The sequence below is a fragment of the Lepeophtheirus salmonis genome, chromosome 1 (genome assembly GCF_016086655.4).
Source record: "Lepeophtheirus salmonis chromosome 1, UVic_Lsal_1.4, whole genome shotgun sequence".
Taxonomy (NCBI): Eukaryota; Metazoa; Arthropoda; class Copepoda; order Siphonostomatoida; family Caligidae; genus Lepeophtheirus; species Lepeophtheirus salmonis.
Genome location: NC_052131.2, coordinates 25378765 through 25403373, shown reverse-complemented (window position 1 = coordinate 25403373; position 24609 = coordinate 25378765). Strand labels below are relative to the sequence as shown.

General features: G+C 32.5%; 3 protein-coding genes and 4 long non-coding RNA genes across 10 annotated transcripts; 3 read left to right on the top strand and 4 right to left on the bottom strand.

Moving 5' to 3' along the window:
* Nucleotides 1-370: 370 nt before the first annotated feature.
* Uba3 (Ubiquitin-like activating enzyme 3) lies at nt 371-2292 on the top strand. The gene is made up of 2 exons (XM_040717363.2): nt 371-1566; nt 1628-2292. The coding sequence occupies exons 1-2, from the start codon at nt 734-736 to the stop codon at nt 2115-2117; spliced, it is 1323 nt and encodes a 440-aa protein (XP_040573297.1). The 5' UTR covers nt 371-733; the 3' UTR covers nt 2118-2292.
* LOC121122395 (kynurenine/alpha-aminoadipate aminotransferase, mitochondrial) lies at nt 2135-3975 on the bottom strand. 2 transcript variants are annotated; one of them, XM_071889986.1, is made up of 4 exons: nt 3572-3975; nt 2657-3497; nt 2413-2586; nt 2135-2375 (listed from the first exon to the last, which is right to left on the bottom strand). In XM_071889986.1, exons 1-4 carry the CDS (start codon nt 3771-3773, stop codon nt 2342-2344), a joined length of 1251 nt encoding a protein of 416 aa, XP_071746087.1. In that variant the 5' UTR covers nt 3774-3975; the 3' UTR covers nt 2135-2341. The 2 variants fall into 2 exon arrangements, with proteins under 2 accessions (XP_071746087.1, XP_040573316.1); XM_040717382.2 differs by having other exon boundaries at nt 2290-2586.
* A 137-nt stretch (nt 3976-4112) lies between these two features.
* Csl4 (exosome component 1 Csl4) lies at nt 4113-5037 on the bottom strand. Its single transcript, XM_040717394.2, has 2 exons — nt 4685-5037; nt 4113-4593 (listed from the first exon to the last, which is right to left on the bottom strand). Exons 1-2 carry the CDS (start codon nt 4951-4953, stop codon nt 4236-4238), a joined length of 627 nt encoding a protein of 208 aa, XP_040573328.1. The 5' UTR covers nt 4954-5037; the 3' UTR covers nt 4113-4235.
* On the top strand, nt 5037-7280 carry LOC121122420 (uncharacterized). Of its 3 annotated transcripts, none has more exons than XR_005865794.2 (3): nt 5037-5237; nt 5635-5977; nt 6037-7280. It is a non-coding gene; the product is annotated as an uncharacterized lncRNA (long non-coding RNA). The 3 variants fall into 3 exon arrangements; XR_011781120.1 differs by having other exon boundaries at nt 5037-5977; nt 6037-6595; nt 6665-7280; XR_011781118.1 differs by having other exon boundaries at nt 5037-5977.
* LOC139905953 (uncharacterized) lies at nt 7267-8258 on the bottom strand. Its single transcript, XR_011781122.1, has 2 exons — nt 7558-8258; nt 7267-7471 (listed from the first exon to the last, which is right to left on the bottom strand). It is a non-coding gene; the product is annotated as an uncharacterized lncRNA (long non-coding RNA).
* A 7-nt stretch (nt 8259-8265) lies between these two features.
* LOC121122426 (uncharacterized) lies at nt 8266-10918 on the top strand. The gene is made up of 2 exons (XR_005865797.2): nt 8266-8656; nt 8808-10918. It is a non-coding gene; the product is annotated as an uncharacterized lncRNA (long non-coding RNA).
* Nucleotides 10919-21150: 10232 nt separating this feature from the next.
* On the bottom strand, nt 21151-22765 carry LOC139905948 (uncharacterized). The gene is made up of 4 exons (XR_011781111.1): nt 22313-22765; nt 22069-22257; nt 21877-22016; nt 21151-21814 (listed from the first exon to the last, which is right to left on the bottom strand). It is a non-coding gene; the product is annotated as an uncharacterized lncRNA (long non-coding RNA).
* Between the last annotated feature and the right edge of the window lie 1844 nt (nt 22766-24609).

Below are 24609 nucleotides of genomic sequence, written 5' to 3'. Positions count from 1 at the left end.
AATATTAAGTAATTTATGTTAATGTGTAAATGACTTCTTTTAAACTAATAAATTCATGTTATAGTACATCAACTTTTATACAATTTACTATTAAGATAATTAATTTTAACTAAAGAATATTTCAATGAACCGTATATTTAAAATAAAAAAAGATTAATAAATTAATCATTGCATAAACATACTTAAAATAACTCAAGAAATAATGTATTTGATTTTACATTATTGATATATAGGCCGTAGAATTTATATTTTATAACCCCTGACAGAAATATAATGTAATTCTTGTGCATAAAATTTGAGCTTCTGACTGTACGTAGCTAGGTTTCGTAAAGTTCCCGTTAATATTTTATACAGTAAAGTTGCTTGGATGTAATATTGTTCACTACATTGCTACATGATAGAATATCTAGTAAAATTATCGACTTATATGTGGTGAAAATTAGGGAGTATATTTGTATTAATTAATTATATTAAAAATTGGCTCTAACGATTTGTTGATGTATGGTTTAGTGATCTTTATGATTGATTGATGTATAATTAAAATAAGTTGTTGTAGCTGACTTCATATATTTTTCTTCAGTTAACCAATAAAAATGTTATGTTGGTAATTTTAAACCAATGAGAAACTTTGACATTTCCCAAAATATCTCAATCAAATAAAAAGTTATCAAAAATTAAAAGTATACTGGATAAGAATTACTACTAATTAATAAATAATATTTAATAAGAAGAGATGTCTATGGAGGTCGACACACCCCAGAACACGGAGATTCCCAATCGATGGAGTCACGTCAAGAAACTTTTAGAGAGAAGAGGCCCTTTTTGTCATGCGAATTTCGAGCCTTCACCTGAGATCCTGAAATTCCTCCAGAGTTCCTGCCGACTTCTCGTGATTGGAGCCGGTGGATTGGGATGTGAGCTTCTTAAAAATGTAGCCCTCATGGGCTTCAAGTCCATTAATGTGATTGACATGGACACGATTGACGTTTCCAACTTGAATCGTCAATTTTTGTTTCGTGCGACGGACGTAGGGAAATTCAAGGCGGAGGCCGCTGCAGAATTCATCAACAAAAGGATCAAAGGAGCTCAAGTCATTCCTCATAACAAGAAAATCCAAGAGTTTGATGAATCCTTTTATCGACAGTTCCACATCATTCTCTGTGGTTTGGACAGCATTGTAGCTAGGAGATGGATCAACGGAATGGTCGTCTCGCTCCTTGAGTATGACGATGATGGATCTGTCATTCAAAGCTCTGTCATTCCCATCATTGACGGGGGAACGGAGGGCTTTAAGGGAAACGCTCGTGTCATACTTCCAGGACTCACTGCATGTATTGAATGTACCTTGGATCTCTACCCTCCTCAACTCAATTTTCCACTTTGCACAATTGCTCACACTCCACGTCTTCCGGAGCATTGTATAGAGTATGTCAAGGTACTTCTTTGGCCAAAAGAAAATCCCTTCGACGCCCTTATAGATGGAGATGATCCCGCTCATATCTCATGGATACATGAGAAATCCATGGAGAGAGCCTCTCAATACAACATCCAAGGCCTCACCTACAGGTAATGTCATTAATAACCAGATCCCTAATAGTAGACTCAATCTCCTTTCATTTCCTCATAGATTGACGCAAGGCGTTGTCAAGCGTATTATCCCTGCAGTGGCCTCTACCAATGCCGTCATTGCTGCTGTCTGTGCCCTTGAAACCTTCAAACTAGCTACTTCATGTTGTAATCCTCTTCAAAACTATCTATTGTTTAGTGATTCGTATGGAATTTACACGTATGCTTATGAGCAAACCAAGAATGATAACTGTTTAGCCTGTTCTCAGCGAACTCAAAAAATTACTATCAGCTCGGATGTTAAACTTCAAGCTCTCCTGAACAAGCTAATTGAAGACTATCGAATGAAAAGCCCAGGAGTTACGACCATGACTAAAGAGGGTAAAAATAAGACCCTATATATGCCAAATGTAACAAGTATTGAGGAAGCAACTCGACCTAACTTAAAAAAGAGTCTTTTGGAGCTTGGGATGAGTTCCGAATGTGAAATCATCGTCGCAGATCCAACATCCCCCAATTCAATGATATTTCAAATTATATTTGAACAATAAATTATCCACTCTATGTATAGTTTTATTTATCAATAAATTTATTAAGTCTGTGTGATAATTTGATAAAAAAATAAAGGATGTCTTAGGAAATTATAAATAGCTGTCCGTAATTATGTTCAATAAAAAAAGTCAAACTTACTTAAAATTTAGTCAGTGGCTGAACATATAATAATTATATTGGAATCATTTTTATTTAGTCTTATGTTTTAAATAAAATAGCATTTTTATTTCGTCTTTTCCTCACGGATAAGTTCTGCATTTTTATTTCGTCTTTTCCTCACGGATAAGTTCTGCAAGTCTTTCGAATGCAATATTAAAATCATCTGCAGATGCCATTGAAAATGCAGCCCTTGCATATGAGCATGGCCTAGAAGGATCAACCATAAATGCTTTTCCAGGTAAAAGCATGACATTTTTTGCCATAGCTCTCTCCATAATCATATCCCATGAATCATCTATACCATAAATTCTATGATAGGAATAAAAGAATCATGTTTAGCATTACCTTCACAGTGATTTCTAAATTATATATGATTTACTTTAACCAAAGAAACATACCACCTCCAGGTATGGACCATTCACAAAGGCCACTCAAATGTTTGTCTGCAGCTGAAATCATCAAGTCCCGCTTGTTTAGATAGAAACGTTCAATTTCGTCGACATGATTTAAAAATCCATCCATTCCCCATTCATTAAATAGTTCATTCACCAAGACTTGTGACAAAGAGGATGCATGGAGAACAGAAGCTTGCATGTGAAGAACAACTCGTTCAATCAAGGTCTTAGGACCTGTCACAAATCCTAGACGTAGTCCAGAGCTCAGAACCTTTGAGAAACTATCAAATCTTAGTACTCGTCCCTCAGTATCCATGGAAAGAAAACTGGGGACTCTTTCTTTTGCAAATTGGAGGTAGTAGTAGGGATCATCCTCTAGAATGAGTATATCTTTTTCACAGCAAATTTCGTAAATACGACATCGTCTTTTATAGGGTAAAACAGTTCCAGTGGGGTTCATTCCTGTTGGATTGATATACAATACTTTGGCGTTGGAGGATTCTTCAAGACGAGACTCAAGATTCTTAGGATCCATTCCATCACCATCTGAAGCCACTATTGTATAATTTGGAGAGTAGGGATTTGTAATGGCTAACGTTCCTGAATAAACAAATTCCTCCAGAATGAGTCCACAAGGTGTATCACTCGATAGCAACATCTCAAATGATTTACAAAGCCCATCTTGTGACCCCGACGTAATAACAATATCGGAATTATCCCAATTAGGGGGATTGTGTACATATAACTGTAGTTTTTTTATGGTTTCCACCAATTCTGGAAGTCCCTGGGTTGGCAAATATTGAAGAGCTTTGTTCATTTTGGCACCTTCACGATTATAAAAGAATAGAGGGAAAAAGTGAAAAACAATAATTAATTATTTTTCCCAAAATTGAATCAACCTTCGATTGTAAGAATGGTGTTTCGTTTATCCTTGAGTTTAACTTTGGCTTCCATAAAAGGAAATAATTCTGCATTCGGCATTCCAGCTGATAATGGTATCATTTCTTTCGGAGCTGAAGCAAGTTTCTTTGTCAATTCACGAATTAAAGACGGTTTACGCCTTAAAGAAATACTACCAATAAATCTATTGTAGTTTGGCATGATGATATCGGTGCAGATGATGACAAGAAAATGATTGTAGAGAGAGAGAAATGTTTTAGACTTGAAAATTTGCCAGTTGGAATATGATATCCATCAAACTCAAACTCAAAAAGTTGACCAAAGGTCGTGCAAGCTATTATGAAATAAGAGAAATTATATCGACTATATGTATTTGTAACACACGCTGTCAACTTTCTCTAACGAAAGTAGGAATTTGCGGGTGTGCAATTCACTTTAAATTTGAACCTAGCAACTGGGGCTCATTTGTACTGAACAATTAAGCTATTTACAGAAAAGAAACAGATAAAAACAAAGCTAGAGTATGCGTAGATATATGAGTTGTCTTCAGTAAATAAATATATTTTATTATATTCTTATATTATATATCCTTCATTTCTTTTTTCTAAGGAATAATATGGATTGTTATAACAAGTATTCTCATAATTTATTATTAAACCATCATCATGTATGATCATCCAAGTCCTCAGGAACGACCTTTGCAATTTTACGAAACTCTTTATTAAAAGTCTTTGGACACTGCATTTTAGTCCAGGATATAGGAACTAGTTTAGCAGTTTTATCAAAGGAGGAGCTTGCAATGACAACACCAAGTTCATTCTCTGCCGTGCTAAGTAAATAGCCAGAGGAAGCCTCTCCGATAGATATGACACGACACAATACAATATCCCCAGCTCGGAACGATTTGTACATTTCAATTTTATCCTTTTCTGTAGCACGTACATCTTCTTTACGAATAAGACCTCGGAAAGGCTCACTCAAGGCAGAATTACGTACACAAACGATTTGAACTTTGGCAGACCTATATTAATAATATATATATATATATAAACAAACCGTACTCGATAAATCAAAGTACTTTAAATTAAAGATAGGAAATCTGTAGTACATACCTTGGATTGACTGCTATGACCTTAACTGTCACAATATCACCGAGTGATGGTATTTCTGTAACAACAGAGGAAGGTGGAACGACGGTTATCCGTACTTCCGAAGCGGATTTGGAATCATCTTTCTTGCTACGAACCAATTTGAGAGAGCCGGCTAAAGATGAGTAAATGTAGCCATTTTGTGAGTAAGTACCCGGACCGGATACATTATTTTCATCTGCAACACAGAGTCGCATCCCTGGAACAACGAGGCTATCCTGCGGCTGCGGCATTGTTTGTCAAGATGTATTTTAATTTTTGAAATTGTTATATTTATAATCAGCATGGATCGAGTAGGTAACACTTCAAAACAATGAGAGGTTGTGCGAGTTATTATTATTCTTAATACATGCCCATCATAGGGGAGACTGAGGCAGAAACTTTTTAGCTTTTATGTTGTTAATTAATAATGTTTAGGTTTAAATAATTATGAAATTTATGATCATATGTTATGGAGATAATTAAATCTGAAATTTAGTCACTACCAAGTTATACTTCAATGTCCTATCTATAAATCGTAAGTTTAAATTTTGATGCCATCTTGATCCATTTGGAACGTTATTATTTTAAGTTCAAATGACGTGAATATCCACTCCGGTCACTTTAACATAATGTTAATCAAATTGGAATAATTTATCCCTATAATAGAAATTTATCCTTTCTGTGAATATAATTCCTGAATCCATTTTTAAATCCCATAAAATCCTTCTGATTGATAAAGAAGTCAATCTAATATCATTTTGAAAATTAACCCCCTTTTAATATCATGAATCTAATTCTTTATTCTTAACTTTCTAGTTTTTTATAAAGTAAATTTGTATTAAGAATAATCTAATGTATTTTATTCTTATAACCTAATTTGAAGGAGTAATGTAGTTAAATTATATTACTTAATAATAATGTGACATTGCTAGGAGTTAAAAGGTCGATTTTTGGTGGAGCATCGGGCAATGTATAACTGTGAAATCATAATTCCACTTAGCCTCATCTCTATTGCCCTATTTGCCTTTTGCATTTTTCAATTTTTGATGGATAGACCCATAGAGATATAAAATATCGAGTGCTTACTCTCTAGAACGACGAGGACAATTTATTGTAGCGTTCAGCATGAACAATAAAGAAGCACAAGCATGGCAACATTCAATTATTATGTGAACATAAGCCTTTCTGTAACGAATAATATTCTTAAAATCTTAATAAATTAATAATTAGTAATAAAATAACCTTCTAATTTTTACAAAAGGAGTTTGGTATTAGGTAAGTTGTCATAGTGGATATAATTGGAAATTGATACATTTTTATTATTTTATTCGTAGAGTTCAATAACTGCATGCATTGCATTCAATTGTACTTCAAGAACAGCGGCTTTTTCTAGATCTCCAGAGCACGATCTTGCTAGTAAATCGTTGAAAAAATGTGAACTCAACCTCAATAGTGTGAAAATAAGGTGTTTTTCTAAGTATTTTCATAACTTTATAAAACAATCATATTTTTTGGCATCCTAGTTAGTTAATTTAATATACCATAAATATTATAAGTACCAATCTACTTTAAGATTTTCTAAAAATCCAGCGCTTCTAAAGCAATGGATAGTAAACTGCCGTTGCCAAGATTGAACACCAACCAAATGGTCAAGAATCTGTTCTAAGCACTTCAAGGGCTCTGACATCATCAAGCACAAGATCACTTGGAACTTTTCTTCTGTGCAATTCCCTCTACCAAGTGGTATAATAATAATCTTCGGTCAGACAGTTTTCCTCCCCTTATAAAAGATTGATTATTCAACAAAAGATTAAAGTAGGAACGAGAGGAAATTGCTTAAGTCAAGATAACAACCCCTTTCCATTTTCCAAGGGAAACAAAGGAAGATGGCAGGTAAATATGGATAACAACCATATGGAATTTATTCGTAAACATGGCTTAATTGATAAAGGTCCCTTGCAGATCGACCATGACTACAGCAAAGTGCCTAATCCTAATTCTTGCATAGCAATTTCGGACAATAAAAAAAGTGGTTAGCACTTACATTGCCGGATTTGTAGTGAAAAAATTGAAAAAATGCATTGAATCTTTGTGGTGTCTTGACAACGAATTCAGGGTTGATTATGCCTTAATAAAAGAAAAAGATTGGGAGGATCGCATCTAACAGCACTAACCTATCCTTCTAAGGATGTATTTGAAGAAAATGGGATTTGCCGAGAGATTCCAGCCTGACTCTTAAAATTAGTATTGCAGTTTTGAAAAATATTGGTTTTCGAAGAAATTAGGTCTTTCAATGCCTTAGTGGTCATATATTAGATTCATCTCCAGAATCTAATAATGTATTTTCCCTTATTAAAGCAAATTTCTCGATATTATACACATATAAAACTGTATCGCTTGGGAAAGCTAGAAACTGAGACTGTAGAAGGAACCAAGATTCGTAGTGTCCTCACGAATCTTATACAGTTTTTATCTTATAATTTGAAAAATATCAATAATATGTTGAAAGCCTTAATTTTATTAGTATATAATATTTTTTAGAATAAATTATACTTCATCGATTGGATGTTTAATTATCTTAAATGTTCTATAACATTTTTTATTAAAATTAGTATGTATGTACTAGAACAAACGAGAATATTAGGAATTTATAAAAAAAAAAATAATTACGAAAATGTTCTTCATTGTGTTGTTATATGCTTCAATGGATTCAAGGCGAATTTAAATACCAATCGTAGATATTCCTTTTATAGATGAATAATGATAATCCTTCCTAAGAGTGAAAATTGAGGTTGATGAATTATTATAGCATAAATAATGAACTATTTTGCATTTTACGGATTTTATATTTACACTTGCATTTTTGATAAAAGAATAATTTGAAGTAAGTTGAGAACCCTCATTATCCATTAGGCCCCTAAAATCACATTAAGAGAAGAAACGGCTATTTAGTATTTAATATTTGAATGTTTTGATCCGTATGTCCTTATTCATCTGCTGTATTCCCCTTCAATTTTTTCATCAAGTAAGCATTCTATAATTTTTATCTCTATGAATAAAGCAGGGAACACTGAAATGAATATAATTATTCATTATAAATTATAATGAATAAATTTATAATCTATAAGGAACGAGATCTTCTTTTGACGCGCGTTTTTTTTTACTACAGTGCAAATTGATTTATCCAAGGAAGTCTTTTCCTTGATTTATCATATTAATAAAGTAAATTGAAACTTTAACAGCTCATAAGTCATAACTTACCCTTTTTAAACTACTAAACATTTAATTTTATTATTGAAAACTTAACACATAATTTAAATTGATCTTAATTCTATAATGCAACAAATATAATATATAACATATACAAATGACATTAAAGGAAAAAAGGAGCTAATTCACTTTTCAATCTTATTTCAGGTTTGAAATTTTTTTACTATTAGAATAATTTTTGCAAGCACTTTTCCTTATTTATTATTATGAAGATGGCTGTTTGTTTCAGACATACATGTTTCAACATATTAAATATTTTTGATGCAATTTAATTAAAAAAAGTGCTGCTAAGAAGATGATTATTACTGTATGAAGATTTTTCAAACCATGCTGTAATTTGATTAGAAGTAAAAAATCTTCGTGCACCTCTTACCAAAAACACTCTTGGAGTAGCCATAGATAAAATAACATTTTGCCTTTCTTTATTTAAAAAAGTATGTTGTAACAGTTCATAGAGATGTCCGCCAAGAGGATAGATTACATCACTTGGCTTTTTTAGACCCTCTCTACTAATTTCATCAACAAAGGAGTCTAATTCTTGATATTTTCCCAATTCATCCATTAAGAAAGTAATATTTCCATGCGAAGATAAGAACATGGTTCAGCACTCCCTATTTAACGTTTTTAAAATAGAATGGGTAACATAGCCACATACAAGATAAATGAGCGGCTCCAGACCATTAAGTAAGTCTAATTCCATTGCAGAATTGGAAGATATAAGGCTCATAAATGTAGAAACATCTTCACTTGTATATTATACTCTTTTGTATTGACTAAATTGATGAAATTGATCATATTGGTTTTAAAAGTAGACTAATACGATTTTTTTTTTCAGCCCAAAAAAACTGTCTATACCTCCAAAAACGCCTTTCTATTGGGTCCGAATTACTTTTACGAAGAAAAATAAACTTACTTATATTTTTATCCAGTAAATATATAGCTAAATGGCCTAGTCCGATGTATGTTTGATAGGCGGCATGAAATGTCTCGGAAGATAAACAACCTTTCTCTCAGAATGTCTCCCATTTTTTAATTCATTCTGGAAACTTAACCAATAAATCAATTTGTTCCCACTCATTTACAGAAATTGGTTTTAATAACTCGTCTCTCTTTCGGACGTACATAGTATTAGAGTTCACATTTATGCAATTTCAAAAGAGCTTAAGAATATCCATAACTTGTGCTGTTTATTTGAAGCTTCTGAATTGATCATCTTTCGACACATAATGGATAAGTGCATTCAGAGTGGACCCGTGAAAAAAAACCTTACAGAAAGATCGACATTACACTTTTCAATTGGTTGAGGAGCAATTACTTTATGATTAAGTTTGTGTGCTAATTTCAATCCCTGCCCAGCTCCATGTCATAGATTTGACTCACATTCCCAAATTCGGCTTCAAGAATAACATCCTCATTTTTAAAAGATGGACATGATAATTTTTGTCTGCTAGTAAAGTTGCTATAAATTTTTTGAAGATATGTACCAAATCGAATAACATTAATATTTTTATTTCGGAAGTGGAAAAAGGATTTAGTATATATCTAGGAAAATTTTTATTTCCTAGTTCATCCATAAAGAATTTTCTGTTTGAGGCATACGCATCTGTAATAGTTGCAACGGGCTCTAGGCCAACTTTGGTAACTACTTCAAGAACTATCATGTGATATCATTTTATAATGGAAGATTTAATATTTGTGATTGGTACCATGTCACTGTAGTTCCCAAGTACACTCTTCGCCATAAAACAAAGTATGGTTTTAGAATAGTTTCTATTCCTATCACATCCGAAATAATTGCCACCACTAAATTCAACTCTCTATAAGGAATAGACTTCGTCAATTATTATAGAAAAATACTTAATAAAAGCTGATATAGGAAAATGCTTGCTACAGATTCTTGAATATTGATTTGGTTCCTAGATTTTTCTTCTGATGGAATTGACCCATATTTTAATAAGTTCTGGATCTTTTGGAAACTTATGAAGAGAGGGTTTCTACAATTTCTTCCTAATTATGATTTTGATGAGTTTTTTTGTTAGGATAACCAGTCCCACAATCTGGACAAGAGCTAAACATTTTGTCTAAAATAATAAATGCAAAATATCAAGTTATTAGATGAAATTGTTTATAAATTCATATAGTAATTCTTGTTAAAATGTAATACATATATGTGATAGATATATCATACATTTTATATATAATGAAGGTCCCTAGAATGAGAAATTTTTTCGGTATTTGAATTTATTTATGTCTTCTTATCACTTAAAACGTTCACTATATTTTAAGAGTAGAATGAAACTGAAATAATGCTTACAATTAATTATCCATGATCACTATATGTAATCATTTTCCACTTTTTCACAATTACTTGTTCTTTAATACCAGAGTGACGAAATAACACGATCTTTTCTTAGATTCAATTATGTAGTCTCTATCTAGATTCTTTTATTTGATGAAGAAGGCTTATAGTAATTGATAGGCATCCTAACAAATGATAGACAATACAAATTACTAATTCTTAATTACAATACATAAAAATTGACTATATTTGGTCTTGGATTGAATGATAGAATTGATAATGACAAGGCTAAAGAGTTAACACAGCATAATTCTTCAATTTCATTTCTCTAGTAGGTTTAAATGAAATGAGACAGTCCTTTTCGTAGATTGTTTTGACTGACCCGGAGGAGGGAAAACTCGGACTAACCCATGAGACGCATGGCTTTCACTATAATGGTGGAAATATGGATTCCTAATGTCGAGAAGCACGGAGTAGATGAGAATGATATGGATGACTCAATAGAAGTAGTCAGTAGACATCGACAACTGACACGCTTTCTAGACCCACCGCCGTAGAGGAATTGAATGAAGTAAAATTATGTTTTATATGTCCTATCCTCAGTGTTCCGAGATTTGAGGGTTTTTAGAATAAATTATTCTTAACTATTTTTATGATAAGCTCATGATGAGACAATCCAACGGTTTCACAACATTATTACTACTAATGACTTCTAACTTCTAACTAACTTCTCACTACTTATTTACTTAGATGAAGGATTTTTACCATAAGGAAAAACTAGAACTAATGTTACAAAATATGCTCATAGTAGGTTTATAAGAGGTATCTGCCTATGAATTAATCAGCCTTTACAAGTTTCAATAATTCTTTAAAAAGTATGATTTTTTATCAAATATTTAGAAAAATTAAATCAAAAGGAGAAAATCACGACAGAAAGTCAATGCCGGCCTATTCAGAAAGGAAAGAGTATAATGGAGTATAAAAGGCACGGGGCAAGAATGAGACCCAGACTTTTGAACTATAAAATTAAGTCAAACAATTTAAACCTCCTTAAATATATGGAAAAGAATAACGGACGAGGTTTATAAATGAGATTATAATAGACCATGAAACGGTTACATCGACAGAAAAGATAGTAGATTATGTTCTCAAGTCTTGATGTTCTTAACTCGCATGTATACGTGGTGATGTGTTTGAAAAAAATGAAGAAAAAAATGCATATGTTCTTTCTCATGACTTAGAAGAAGAAGTTTCTCCTCTCGTTCCTTGACGAACAGGTGTCAATCAAACTTTTCATGTTTTCATGGAGCACCTTGTCCACCATCACACTCTCCATGTTCAAGAGGGTGAGGGAGGAGAGCCTCTCCTAGCCCATGGTGGTTCTCATGTGGTTCCTGAGTCTTCTAAGACAGGAAAATGACCACTCCGCCTCACAGCTTTATCACCTTGTATAGCCCCGGTATCAGCCGGAACACTTCCAAGCTTATTAAATCTGTAAAAATTTGTGACGCAACCATGTCTTCTGTATCAATATTTGCCTAGAGAAACATAAATTTTAAAACTTATGATGCAAAATGAAACATTATAATATTAACCTTGAATTGCTGGAAGATTGCATGGTCTGACTGGAGTTGCTCGACATCAAGTCTGTGGTGCACGGCGACACGCTCCATGACACAGGTCTCCACCTCATTGTTATTGACGATTGCAATTACATCCATTGAGATGGCAAATCTGCTCTCCGATACGATCTTATTGATTGCAACACCTAAATGTTTTACACGGAAGAAGGATTCAGTTGTTCCTTTCCACTTTACTCTCCTAGAAATCTTCGGCCCCTTGAAGTCCCAAATTAATTGAGTCTTCCTGGTCACCTATTGATTTCATCTCAGACGACTTCAACCCAGCAAACTCCCAGATTGATTCAAAGCTTTTCTCATTCTTAAGATCTTCAAGAGTCCTAATCACTAGGTTGACGTGTTTCCGGGCCTTTGTTAGGTCAAACTTTCTGCCTTGAAGTTCATTTGACAAGTTAGATGTGTGTCTGAGAGTGTCTTCAACAGTTCAATGCCGAAAACAAATTCGTGACTAAAGATGCTGTTGAGCAGAGAAGTTGCTGTTGAACTCGACAATGTATCTTTATCTTTTCTCATTATTATGAGGGTCTTCATGATTCTGACCATCCCTAGAGATACAGCGTTTACAGCATCGTAGCGGAGACTCCAGCAGGTAGCAGACTGGTTCTTCAGGGTCATCACCTTGGCATGCTCCTCATCTTTACTTGTTATCTTCACCGACTTGTAGATTGCTGACCTCTTTGGTGACCCTTCAATGAAGTTGTATAAAATTTGTACTGTCCCATTGTATTTCTCAACAGGGTTATATCTGAGAGAAGATCCTTGACTACAAGATTGAGGACATGGGCGTAGCAGTGGATGTAGACACACAGTGGGGCTGCTTCCTTCCACCTGGCGGCAAGACCTTCTTGATGCTGGATATGTTGGAGGCACGGTCCGCGGCCAGGGATACAGTGCGGGCGGGGTTAAGGCCGAGTTCCTTGACAGCCTCGTGAAGCTTCTCAAACAAATATTTGCCGTCAGTCTGGGTAACTTTTACAAACTTGAGGAAGCTCTCTTTCTTGATGCCTTCACTCGTCAGATATCCCAGTGACAGACTGAACTGCTCCGTGTTTGACATATCTGATGTCTCATCAACAATCACAGAGAACCAGTAGTCATCATCGCCGGCACAAGTCTTGACATCTTCAATTATATTTTCCGTCACTTTGGATGCTATAATCTCTATCAGCTCATTTTGGATGTCAGGTGAAGTCCATTTGGCAAAACCTGCCCCAGCTGAACCAAATTTTTTGACTTCGGCCTCCAGTTTATCTTTGAGAATATGATTGTCGTGTGAACGCAGGGAAAAAAGCTCCAAGAAGTTTCTCGATTGTTTTCATTAGATTCTGTCAACTTTTCTCTTGTTGCGGAATCGTCCCTAAAAGCCAATCCTTGCTTTGCAAGGAACCCTACAGTTTGGAAAAGATACCTCAAATAAGCTCGCCACTTCACGACTTCCTCAGCATGTTGAGACTGAACATGGCGAGAACCGAGGTATTCTTTCTCTTTGATGTGAGGAAATTGATCCACTTTTCCATCGACAGTTTGTGTTTTTTGTTGTTAGAATGAACTTTCAACGAAGAACTGTTTTTCCATGTTTTGAACTCAAATTTCCCAAGGTTGGAAATGGAAAATTTGGAACAGGCGAAACACTTGGCTGACTTTTCAACCTCGTCATATTCTAGCCACGGGAACTTACGGAACCAATCATATTGAAAGTCTCTGGAGTATTTGTCATCTATCTGAGGACTGTATGTTTGTAACTTGGGCTGTAGAGGATGATCTCTCTCGACTTTAGGCACAGTTTCCTGCTCAGTCTCCACTTTGTTCTGGTCTGGATGTCCTTCCGCTTTGGCTCCCATCCGGTAAGTATCGGGTCATCTAGCTGGCTCGTGAAGACGACAGGGTACTCTGGGCCTCCATCCACAAACTCCATCTCCTCAGTCTTGCTCTTCTCACCTCCCTGGACATTGTCGTTAGTCTCAGAGTCCTCTGCAGAGGGAATATTTTTATGAGTTTGTCATAAGTTACATATATATAATAGATTTTAATAATTAATTATGACTTAATTCATCTATATTTACATACCTATATGATTGGTGGACGGTTGAGTAAGGTTTTTTTTTTTTGGTCAGCTGAAGCGGACAAAGCGCAATACTGACGTACGGCCCTGGCAATGGATAAGGTTATATTACATGCAATAAGCATCTTTGTGAGATCAGAGTTAAAGTCTGACTTGATGTATTTATCATTAACTTCATTTTTTAGATGAATATCCATGCTCTTGATATGAGATGAGGACTAAAGGGACTTTGATATCGACAAATCTGACAAACCATCTGTTTCTCATCCGGTAAGTATTTTCCAAATTTTGGACCTCCATTTCCAGAAACCCAGACAGAAGGCGACGTTATTTTAGGCATTTTATTCATTTCTCTAATATTATATTAATATTGAATAATAAAGGTGGGAATGATAATGTTCTTGATTGATAGAAGAAGATGCATATTATTTAATCAATGATGCCATAAGTATTTCTTCTCTTCTCCTCGCACGCTTTTCTATTCTTACCAAAATTATCACCCTTAGTTATAAGTAAAGTTGATAATATTGTAGAGAAAAACGCATGCAAGGAGAAGGGGGAAAAAAATACATATGGTGTCATTGTTTAAAAAACTGATGTGATTATCATCTGCCTGCTTTATTATGATTTTTGAGGGTATAACGAAAGTATTTATTAGCAAAATGTTTAATGAAGATATACTACGCATAATTGACTTAGACGTTTTATCCGTTACAGTAGATTTGAAAACGTCACACTCAATGAAACTGTAATTCATTATGAACCTTATTCTCAGAATAATAGCTAATGAAACGACAAAGTAGAGTATTTGAAATATATTTGAAGTTCCAAGTTTAAAAAAGAAGGCTTTAATTAAATATAATCTACATACTAAAAAATATACCATCATACATTTATGTTAAATATACTAAATTAAACAATTGGAATCATATAACTAATAACAATAAATTATATATACAGAACATTGAAATAATAGATTGATCCAAATAATATTTTCTTGTTCGGACACCGGAATCCAGTTAAATATGTCATAACTTTAGGTTGCAAAACACAAGCGAGACGTGGAGTTTAATCAAAATCTTCATGTGGAAGTTGCTATATACAATTGTGCACAGGATAGATATATCTCTACCGATGAGATCTAACTAATTATTAATAATAAAGTAAATGTCAAAATCATAAAATTAGACAATAAATATATTAATAAAAAAAATGTTAGATATAAATCCATCTTAAAGATTTAAAGCAAAAGCTTAATATGATGTAATGTCCGGCGATATTACTCCTTATTAAAAGCATCAAAAAAGATATTTTCCCCGTTATTTATTCTTATATAACAACATACTATTATCATGAAGGATATACACAATTGCTAATTATAATGCTACACCCAATATAACTACCCCCGTTGTTGTGACCATTTAAGCAGTTGTTTTGCCTTTTATGAGTTTTCTGAACACCATTTCTGGGAGCCTATCAACCATAGCTAAGCGTTAAGTGATAAAAAAAGTAATATTTATTGACTATGTAATATTGGAAAACCTAATTATCATACCAAGTCTTTAAGTGAAGAAACTAGTCTCAGAAAAACTAGTTGGGAACCATCCAAAGCTACTACTCCCGTTGTTGTGACCATTTAAGCACTTTTTTTGCCATTGAATGATTTGAGTATCATAATTCTTGATAATTTTGGCTAAAATAGAATCATATTTTAGGGTTAGATTTAAAGCAATTGAATACTTACTGTTACATAGTACAAAATTCAGAGTTCCATTTCGAAATTAGTAAATATTTTATACTTTTTACAGATAACTTGATCGTCATTTTTGTGGATGACTCAAAACATTTTTATATGTATTTCTATAAATGACATCAGTACCAACATCCTCTATTAATTTAATGATGGTTCCTCGGGAAGGGATAGGTTTACCCGTGTATTTCTCCATAAATTTTTTGAACATAGATGATTAGCAATGGATAAGATTATATTATAAGCAATAAGTATCTTTGTGAGATCAGAGTTAAAGTCTGACTTGATGTATTCATCATTAACTTGATTTTTTAGAAGCTCTTGATATGAGATGAGGATAATGAGTGGCGTGTAATTCTAGACAGGGGACTAAAGGCACATTTATATCGACAAATCCGACAAACCATCTGTTTCTCATCCGGTAAGTATTTTCCAAATTCCTGGGCCTCCATTTTCATAAATCCAGACAGAAGGCGACGTTATTTTAGGCATTTTATTCAGTTCTCTATCGACTATCACCATCTAATATTATATTAATATTGAATAATAAAGGCGGGAATGACAACGTTCTTGCTTGATAGAAGAAGATGTATATTGTTTAATCAATCTCCTCGCACGCTTTTCTATTCTTACTAAAATTATCACCCTTACTTATAGGTATAGTTGATAATATTGTAGAGAAAAACGCGTGCAAGGAGAAGGGGAAAAAATACATATGGTATCATTGTTTAAAATACTGATGTGATTATCATCTGCCTGCTTTATTATGATTTTTGAGGGTATAACGAATGTATTTATTAGCAAAATGTTTAATGAAGATATACTACGTATAATTGACTTAGACGTTTTTATCCGTTACAGTAGATTTGAAAACGTCACACTCCATGAAATTGTAATTCATTATGAACCTTATTCTCAGAATAATAGCTAATGAAACGACAAAGTAGAGTATTTGAAATATATTTGAAGCTCAAAGTTTAAAAAAGAAGGCTTTAATTAAATATAATCTACATACTAAAAAATAAACCATTAAACATTTAAGTTAAATATACAAAATTAAACAATTAAAATCATATAACTATTAATAATAATAAATTATAAATACAGAATATTGAAATAATAGATTGATCCAGATAATTTTTCTTGTTTTAACATCGGAATTCAGTTAAATATGTCATAACTTTAGGTTGCAAACACAAGCGAGACGTGGAGTTTAATCAAAAGATAATCACCCCTCTTCTTCATGTGGAAGTTGCTATATACAATTGTGCACAGGATAGATATATCTCTACCGATGAGATCTAACTAATTATTAATAATAAAGTAAATGTCAAAATCATAAAATTAGACAATAAATATATTAATAAAAAAATGTTAGAAATAAATTCATCTTAAAGATTTAGAGCAAAAGCTAATTATGTAGTAATGTCCGGCGATATTACTCCTTATTAAGAGCATCAAAAATATTTTCCCCCGTTATTTAGGTATGCTTATATAACAACATACTATTATCATGAAGGATATACACAATTGTTAATTATAATGCAACACCCAATGTAACTACCCTCGTTGTTGTGACCATTTAAACAGTTATTTTTGCCTTTTATGAGTTTTCTGAACACCATTTCTTGGAGCCCATCAACCATAGCTAAGCCTTAAGTGATAAAAAAAAGTAATATTTATTGACTATGTAATATTGGAAAACCTAATTATCATACCCAAGTCTTAAAACGAAGTAAGTAGTCTCAGACAAACTTGTTGCAAACCATCCAAAGCTACTACCCCCGTTGTTGTGACCATTTAAGCAGTTTTTTTGCCATTGACTGAGTTGTGTATCATAATTCTTGATATGTTTAGCTAAAATAGAATCATATTTTATGGTTAGATTTAAAAAAAATTGAATACTTACTGTGAGATAGTACAAAATTCAGAGTTCCATTTCGATATTCGTAAATACTTTTTACTGATAACTTGATCGTCATTTTGTGGATGACTCAAAACATTTTATATGTATTTCTATAAATGACATCAGTAACAACATCCTCTATTAATTTAATGATGGTTCCTCGGGAAGGGATAGGTTTACCCTTGTATTTCTCCATAAATTTTTTGAACATAGATGATTAGCAATGGATAAGATTATATTATAAGCAATAAGCATCTTTGTGATATCAGAGTTAAAGTCTGACTTGATGTATTCATCGTTAAATTGATTTTTAGATGAATATCCTCTTGATATGAGATGAGGATAATGAGTGGCGTGTAATTCTAGACAGGGGACTAAAGGCACATTTATATCGACAAATCCGACAAACCATCTGTTTCTCATCCGGTAAGTATTTTCCAAATTCCTGGGCCTCCATTTTCATAAATCCAGACAGAAGGCGACGTTATTTTAGGCATTTTATTCAGTTTTCTATCGACTATCACCATCTAATATTATATTAATATTGAATAATTAAGGCGGGAATGACAACGTTCTTGCTTGATAGAAGAAGATGTATATTGTTTAATCAATGATGCCATAAGTATTTCTTCTCTTCTCCTCGCACGCTTTTCTATTCTTACCAAAATTATCACGATTAGTTATAAGTAACTAAACTATTATAAAATTAAATGCTTGTAATTATGAAAGAATGATGTAAGTAGAATTGAATAGATGATAATTTAAATTATATTTGAATGAGATTAACACATCTATCGTACGTCATGTTATTCTTACGCCACAATTCTATACATGATTTATGGAATTGTGACGTAAAAATGTTGATTCAAAAGTAACATCTTGTAAGACAAAATTGGAAGGGTCTTATCCTTTTTGGACTCGGCGGACCAGGAACTACCTCAGATGCTAAAACAATAGAGTTCGCCATTCTCAATACAAAGGTTCTTATTGTACAGAAGATGGCAACGTACGAGCTGCTACAGCCCTACGAAGGGAGGAGTATTCTACTGGTAGCTGCAGCATGGTATGCAGCTTTATCACTGAAGATACCGTCCCTGGGACTCGACGATTCCTGAATGATGACTGGGAGAGAGATAAAATACTTCCCAACTCACTTTTTGCAATACCATAAAATTGTAAGGAAAATTTTAACAACCCCATTTAGTCAATTGTATGTTTTTGATTGAATAGTTTTTTGTTTTTTTTATTTAATGTGTAGCTGAAATTTTAATTTATATTGGGATATGAATTTTATTCTATTTTTATCCAGATATGACTTTTAAATATATTTAAACGTACAAAACATAGATTTTTGATGTCAGTTCAACCCCGAAGCTAAAAATTTAAACTATAATGATTATTCATGAATCATGTATATCTATATACGCATTAGGGGGCATTAGAAAGAGAGATAGAGAAAAAAATAATAATAATTAGAAAGAGAAAGTGGTGATGGTAGATTTTAGAAAACGTACCCCGCATTAGCTCCGAGTGTATGTATGTATTAACATATTAATGAATGGTGAAATAAAAAAAATAATGGCAACACGGGTTAACTGAATTTTTACAGCCTAGCTGCCTCGGTACGCTACTTTATGTTATTGGCCTATAGTTGATAATATTGTAGAGAAAAACGCGAGCGAGGAGACAGGGGGGAGAAAGACACATGGTATCATTGTTTAAAATACTGATGTGATTATCACTGATAATGGCGTGTAATTCTAGACAGGGGACCAAAGGCACATTTATTTCGACAAATCCGACAAACCATCTGTTTCTCATCTGGTAAGTAATTCCCAAATTCCTGGGCCTCCATTTTCAGAAATCCAGACAGAAGGCGACGTTATTTTAGGCATTTTATTCAGTTCTCTATCGACTATCACCATCTAATATTATATTAATATTGAATAATAAAGGCGGGAATGATGACGTTCTTGATTGATAGAAGAAGATGTATATTATTTAATCAATGATGCCAGAAGTATTTCTTCTCTTCTCCTCGCACGCTTTTCTATTCTTACCAAAATTATCACCCTTAGTTATTGCTTTAGGGAGAATATACCGCTTTCATTTTAAAGAGCGTTTTTTCGTGGTATACAGGAAAGGACTACGGTAAACACGTTCTTAGTCATAACTATAGTTGATAATATTGTAGAGAAAAACGCGTGCAAGGAGGAGGGGGAAAAAAGACATATGGTATCATTGTTTAAAATACTGATGTGATTATCATCTGCCTTCTTTATTATGATTTTTGAGGGTATAACGAATGTATTTATTAGCAAAATGTTTAATGAAGATATACTACGTATAATTGACTTCGACGTTTTTTATCCGTTACAGTAGATTTGAAAACGTCACACTCCATGAAATTGTAATTCATTCTGAACCTTTAGCTTCAGAATAATAGCTAATGAAACGACAAAGTAGAGTATTTGAAATATATTTGAAGCTCAAAGTTTAAAAAAGAAGGCTTTAATTAAATATAATCCACATACTAAAAAATAAACCATTAAACATTTAAGTTAAATATACAAAATTAAACAATTAAAATCATATAACTATTAATAATAATCAATTATAAATACAGAATATTGGAAAAAAAGATTGATCCAGATAATTTTTTCTTGTTCTAACATCGGAAGTCAGTTAAATATGTCATAACTTTAGGTTGCAATACACAAGCGAGACGTGCAGTTTAATCAAAAAGATAATCACCCCTCTTCTTCATGTGGAAGTTGCTATACACAATTGTGCACAGGATAGATATATCTCTACCGTTGAGATCTAACTAATTATTAATAATAAAGTAAATGTCAAAATCATAAAATTAGACAATAAATATATTAATAAAAAAATGTTAGAAATAAATTAATCGTAAAGATTTAGAGCAAAAGCTTCGCTTTAAGACTTGGGTAGATAATTAGGTTTTCCAATATTACATAGTCAATAAATATTACTTTTTTATCACTAAAGGCTTAGCTATGGTTGAAGGGCTCCAAGAAATGGTGTTCAGAAAACTCATAAAAGGCAAAAACAACATTTTAAATGGTCACAACAACGAGGGTAGTTACATTGGATGTTGCATTATAATTAACAATTGTGTATATCCTTCATGATAATAGTATGTTGTTATATAAGCATACCTAAATATAGTTGATAATATTGTAGAGAAAAACGCGTGCGAGGAGGAGGGGAAAAAAGACATATGGTATCATTGTTTAAAATACTGATGTGATTATCATCTGCCTGCTTTATTATGATTTTTGAGGGTATAACGAATGTATTTATTAGCAAAATGTTTAATGAAGATATACTACGTATAATTGACTTCGACGTTTTTATCCGTTACAGTAGATTTGAAAACGTCACACTCCATGAAATTGTAATTCATTATGAACCTTATTCTCAGAATAATAGCTAATGAAACGACAAAGTAGAGTATTTGAAATATATTTGAAGCTCAAAGTTTAAAAAGAAGGCTTTAATTAAATATAATCTACATACTAAAAAATAAACCATTAAACATTTAAGTTAAATATACAAAATTAAACAATTAAAATCATATAACTATTAATAATAATAAATTATAAATACAGAATATTGAAATAATAGATTGATCCAGATAATTTTTTCTTGTTCTAACATCGGAATTCAGTTAAATATGTCATAACTTTAGGTTGCAATACACAAGCGAGACGTGGAGTTTAATCAAAAAGATAATCACCCCTCTTCTTCATGTGGAAGTTGCTATACACAATTGTGCACAGGATAGATATATCTCTACCGATGAGATCTAACTAATTATTAATAATAAAGTAAATGTCAAAATCATAAAATTAGACAATAAATATACTAATAAATAAATTTTATAAATAAATTCATCTTAAAGATTTAGAGCAAAAGCTAATTATGTAGTAATGTCCGGCGATATTACTCCTTATTAAGAGCATCAAAAAATATTTTCCCCGTTATTAAGGTATGCTTATATAACAACATACTATTATCATGAAGGATATACACAATTGTTAATTATAATGCAACACCCAATGTAACTACCCTCGTTGTTGTGACCATTTAAACAGTTATTTTTGCCTTTTATGAGTTTTCTGAACACCATTTCTTGGAGCCCATCAACCATAGCTAAGCCTTAAGGGATAAAAAAGTAATATTTAATGACTATGTAATATTGGAAAACCTAATTATCATACCCAAGTCTTAAAACGAAGTAAGTAGTCTCAGACAAACTTGTTGCAAACCATCCAAAGCTACTACCCCCGTTGTTGTGACCATTTAAGCAGTTGTTTTTGCCCTTTACTGAGTTGTGTATCATAATTCTTGATATGTTTAGCTAAAATAGAATCATATTTTATGGTTAGATTTAAAAAAAATTGAATACTTACTGTGAGATAGTACAAAATTCAGAGTTCCATTTCGATATTCGTAAATACTTTTTACTGATAACTTGATCGTCATTTGGTGTGGATGACTCAAAACATTTTATATGTATTTCTATAAATGACATCAGTAACAACATCCTCCATTAATTTAATGATGGTTCCTCGGGAAGGGATATGTTTACCCTTGTATTTCTCCATAAATTTTTGAACGTAGATGATTAGCAATGGATAAGGTTATATTACATACAATAAGCATCCTTGTGAAATCAGAGTTAAAGTCTGACTTGATGTATTCATCGTTAAATTGATTTTATAGATGAATATCCATACTCTAGTTATGAGATGAGGATAATGAGTGGCGTGTAATTCTAGACAGGGGACTAAAGGCACATTTATATCGACAAATCCGACAAACCATCTGTTTCTCATCCGGTAAGTATTTTCCAAATTCCTAGGCCTCCATTTTCAGAAATCCAGACAGAAGGCGACGTTATTTTAGGCATTTTATTCAGTTCTCTATCGACTATCCCCATCTAATATTATTATATTAATATTGAATAATAAAGGCGGGAATGATAACGTTCATGATTGATAGAAGAAGATGTATATTATTTAATCAATGATGCCATAAGTAATTCTTCTTTTCTCCTCGCACGCTTTTGTATTCTTACCAAAATTATCACCCTTAGTCATAACATACGATGATCAAGTTCGAACTGATTTCAAAAAGTACGTCTCATGTTCATTAAATTGGAATGATGATCTGATAAATAACAATCTGTTATATGATTCAACAACGGCATTGGAGAAAATAAACTCTTGGGTTTTGTGGTTATGGAGGACTCTTCGTTAGCCTATTCCTTCATATGTGAGTATACTTTAATTAATGGTTCATTGAATATTATTGTCATCTCATCCTCATATGCCTGGAGTAGAATTGATTTGACAATGGAGTTGTCCTCTGGAAACTGGACATTATTTTGAAAGGGGTTTCCTCCAAGTTATCACCCAGAATGAATTCCCTCTTCAGCTCAAAGTTTGGAACTCTGGTCAGGATGAATTCATGGTATGAATGATGCAGAACTTAACTACTACCTACATATTCTATAAATTCCAATAGATTGACAATATTGAATATTCGTGTTTCCCGAAGGCCTTTCCGGCATACCATAAAAAAAACCCTCTTTAAAATGAACGCGGTATCTTCTCACTACTTATTTACTTATGTAGATGATAGGTTGAGTAATTTTTACCAAAAGGAAAAACTGGAACTAACCATGCGATATATGCTCATCTTGGGTTTCTTGAGATGCAACTGCCTATGAATGAATCAGCCTTAATTGAAAAATTGTATTCGTAATTTATTTTCCAAAATTAACTTAAAGATTAATTTAACTTATTTGAATCATGGTCATAAGCGTAATTCAACAGTTTATATTGTCTACACATCAATATCTTACTATAGTCTGGATATAACTTATAACCAATATGTTTTTTGTGGTACTGAATGTATATGAAAATATGTAGAAAAATAAAAAATTTAAGACGGCTAATATATATATTTTTTAATATTCATCCTTAAATTGGGAAAATTGATATTTAAAAAAATATTTATTGAATACCAATACATATTAAAATTTTAACCAGTAAATTCACTTCAAACTGCAACTACTATTTAAACAAAGAAGATAATGTTAGTTGCTAACGATAATACTGTAATCCTAAAATGCTGCAATTGTTAGAGCAATAGGGACTATGTTTAAGTTTAAATCTCAAAGGATATGCCAAATGAATTAGTAGCTAGTAGTATGAAAATCCAATTTGAGCATTCAGATTTATGTTTAATAGTGGCCACACCTTCATGCATTTGGAAATATTCAAAGTAATTGCGTAATTTCAAGCAATGTCGATTACTCCCGCTTGTTGAAAAAAAATCAAACATAGATTACTTTTCAAACGAACTGGAATTAAGACTACACATTGCACAAAAGTCAACAAGTTTCTACATAGTATTGTTGCCTGTGGGAAAACATAAATTCTAAATTTCAAGGAGAAAGGAAGTCAGTTTTGGAAGATTTACATGTTGTAATCGGCTTGAAAAAGAAAAACAGAGAATCCCAAGTAATAAATAATAATACATAAGAATTGGAATCGCATTTTAAAAATTATTTTCACAATGCCGATTGCAATTCTAGAAAAAAAACCCGATTCTACGATTCCGATTAATCGTCCCATCACTAATCATAATTATTTATCCTATGATATATATAAATATATAATCAAATGTTAAATCAATCATTTCAATGTCCTACTAAAAAAATAATTGAATCAAATTTCTCTGATGTGGTATCAGTATGTGTTTTTTAAATATTTGCATTCCAAATCAGCTGTTTCGTTTTTTAACTATTTAATCATAAACTATTTTCATCAACAACGATAATCAATTTTAATATAGATTTTAGAAAGATTTGTATTAAAAAAATCATTCAACCCTTCAAGATGAAATTGTGATTAAGAGGATGGATTACTTTACATTAAGTAATT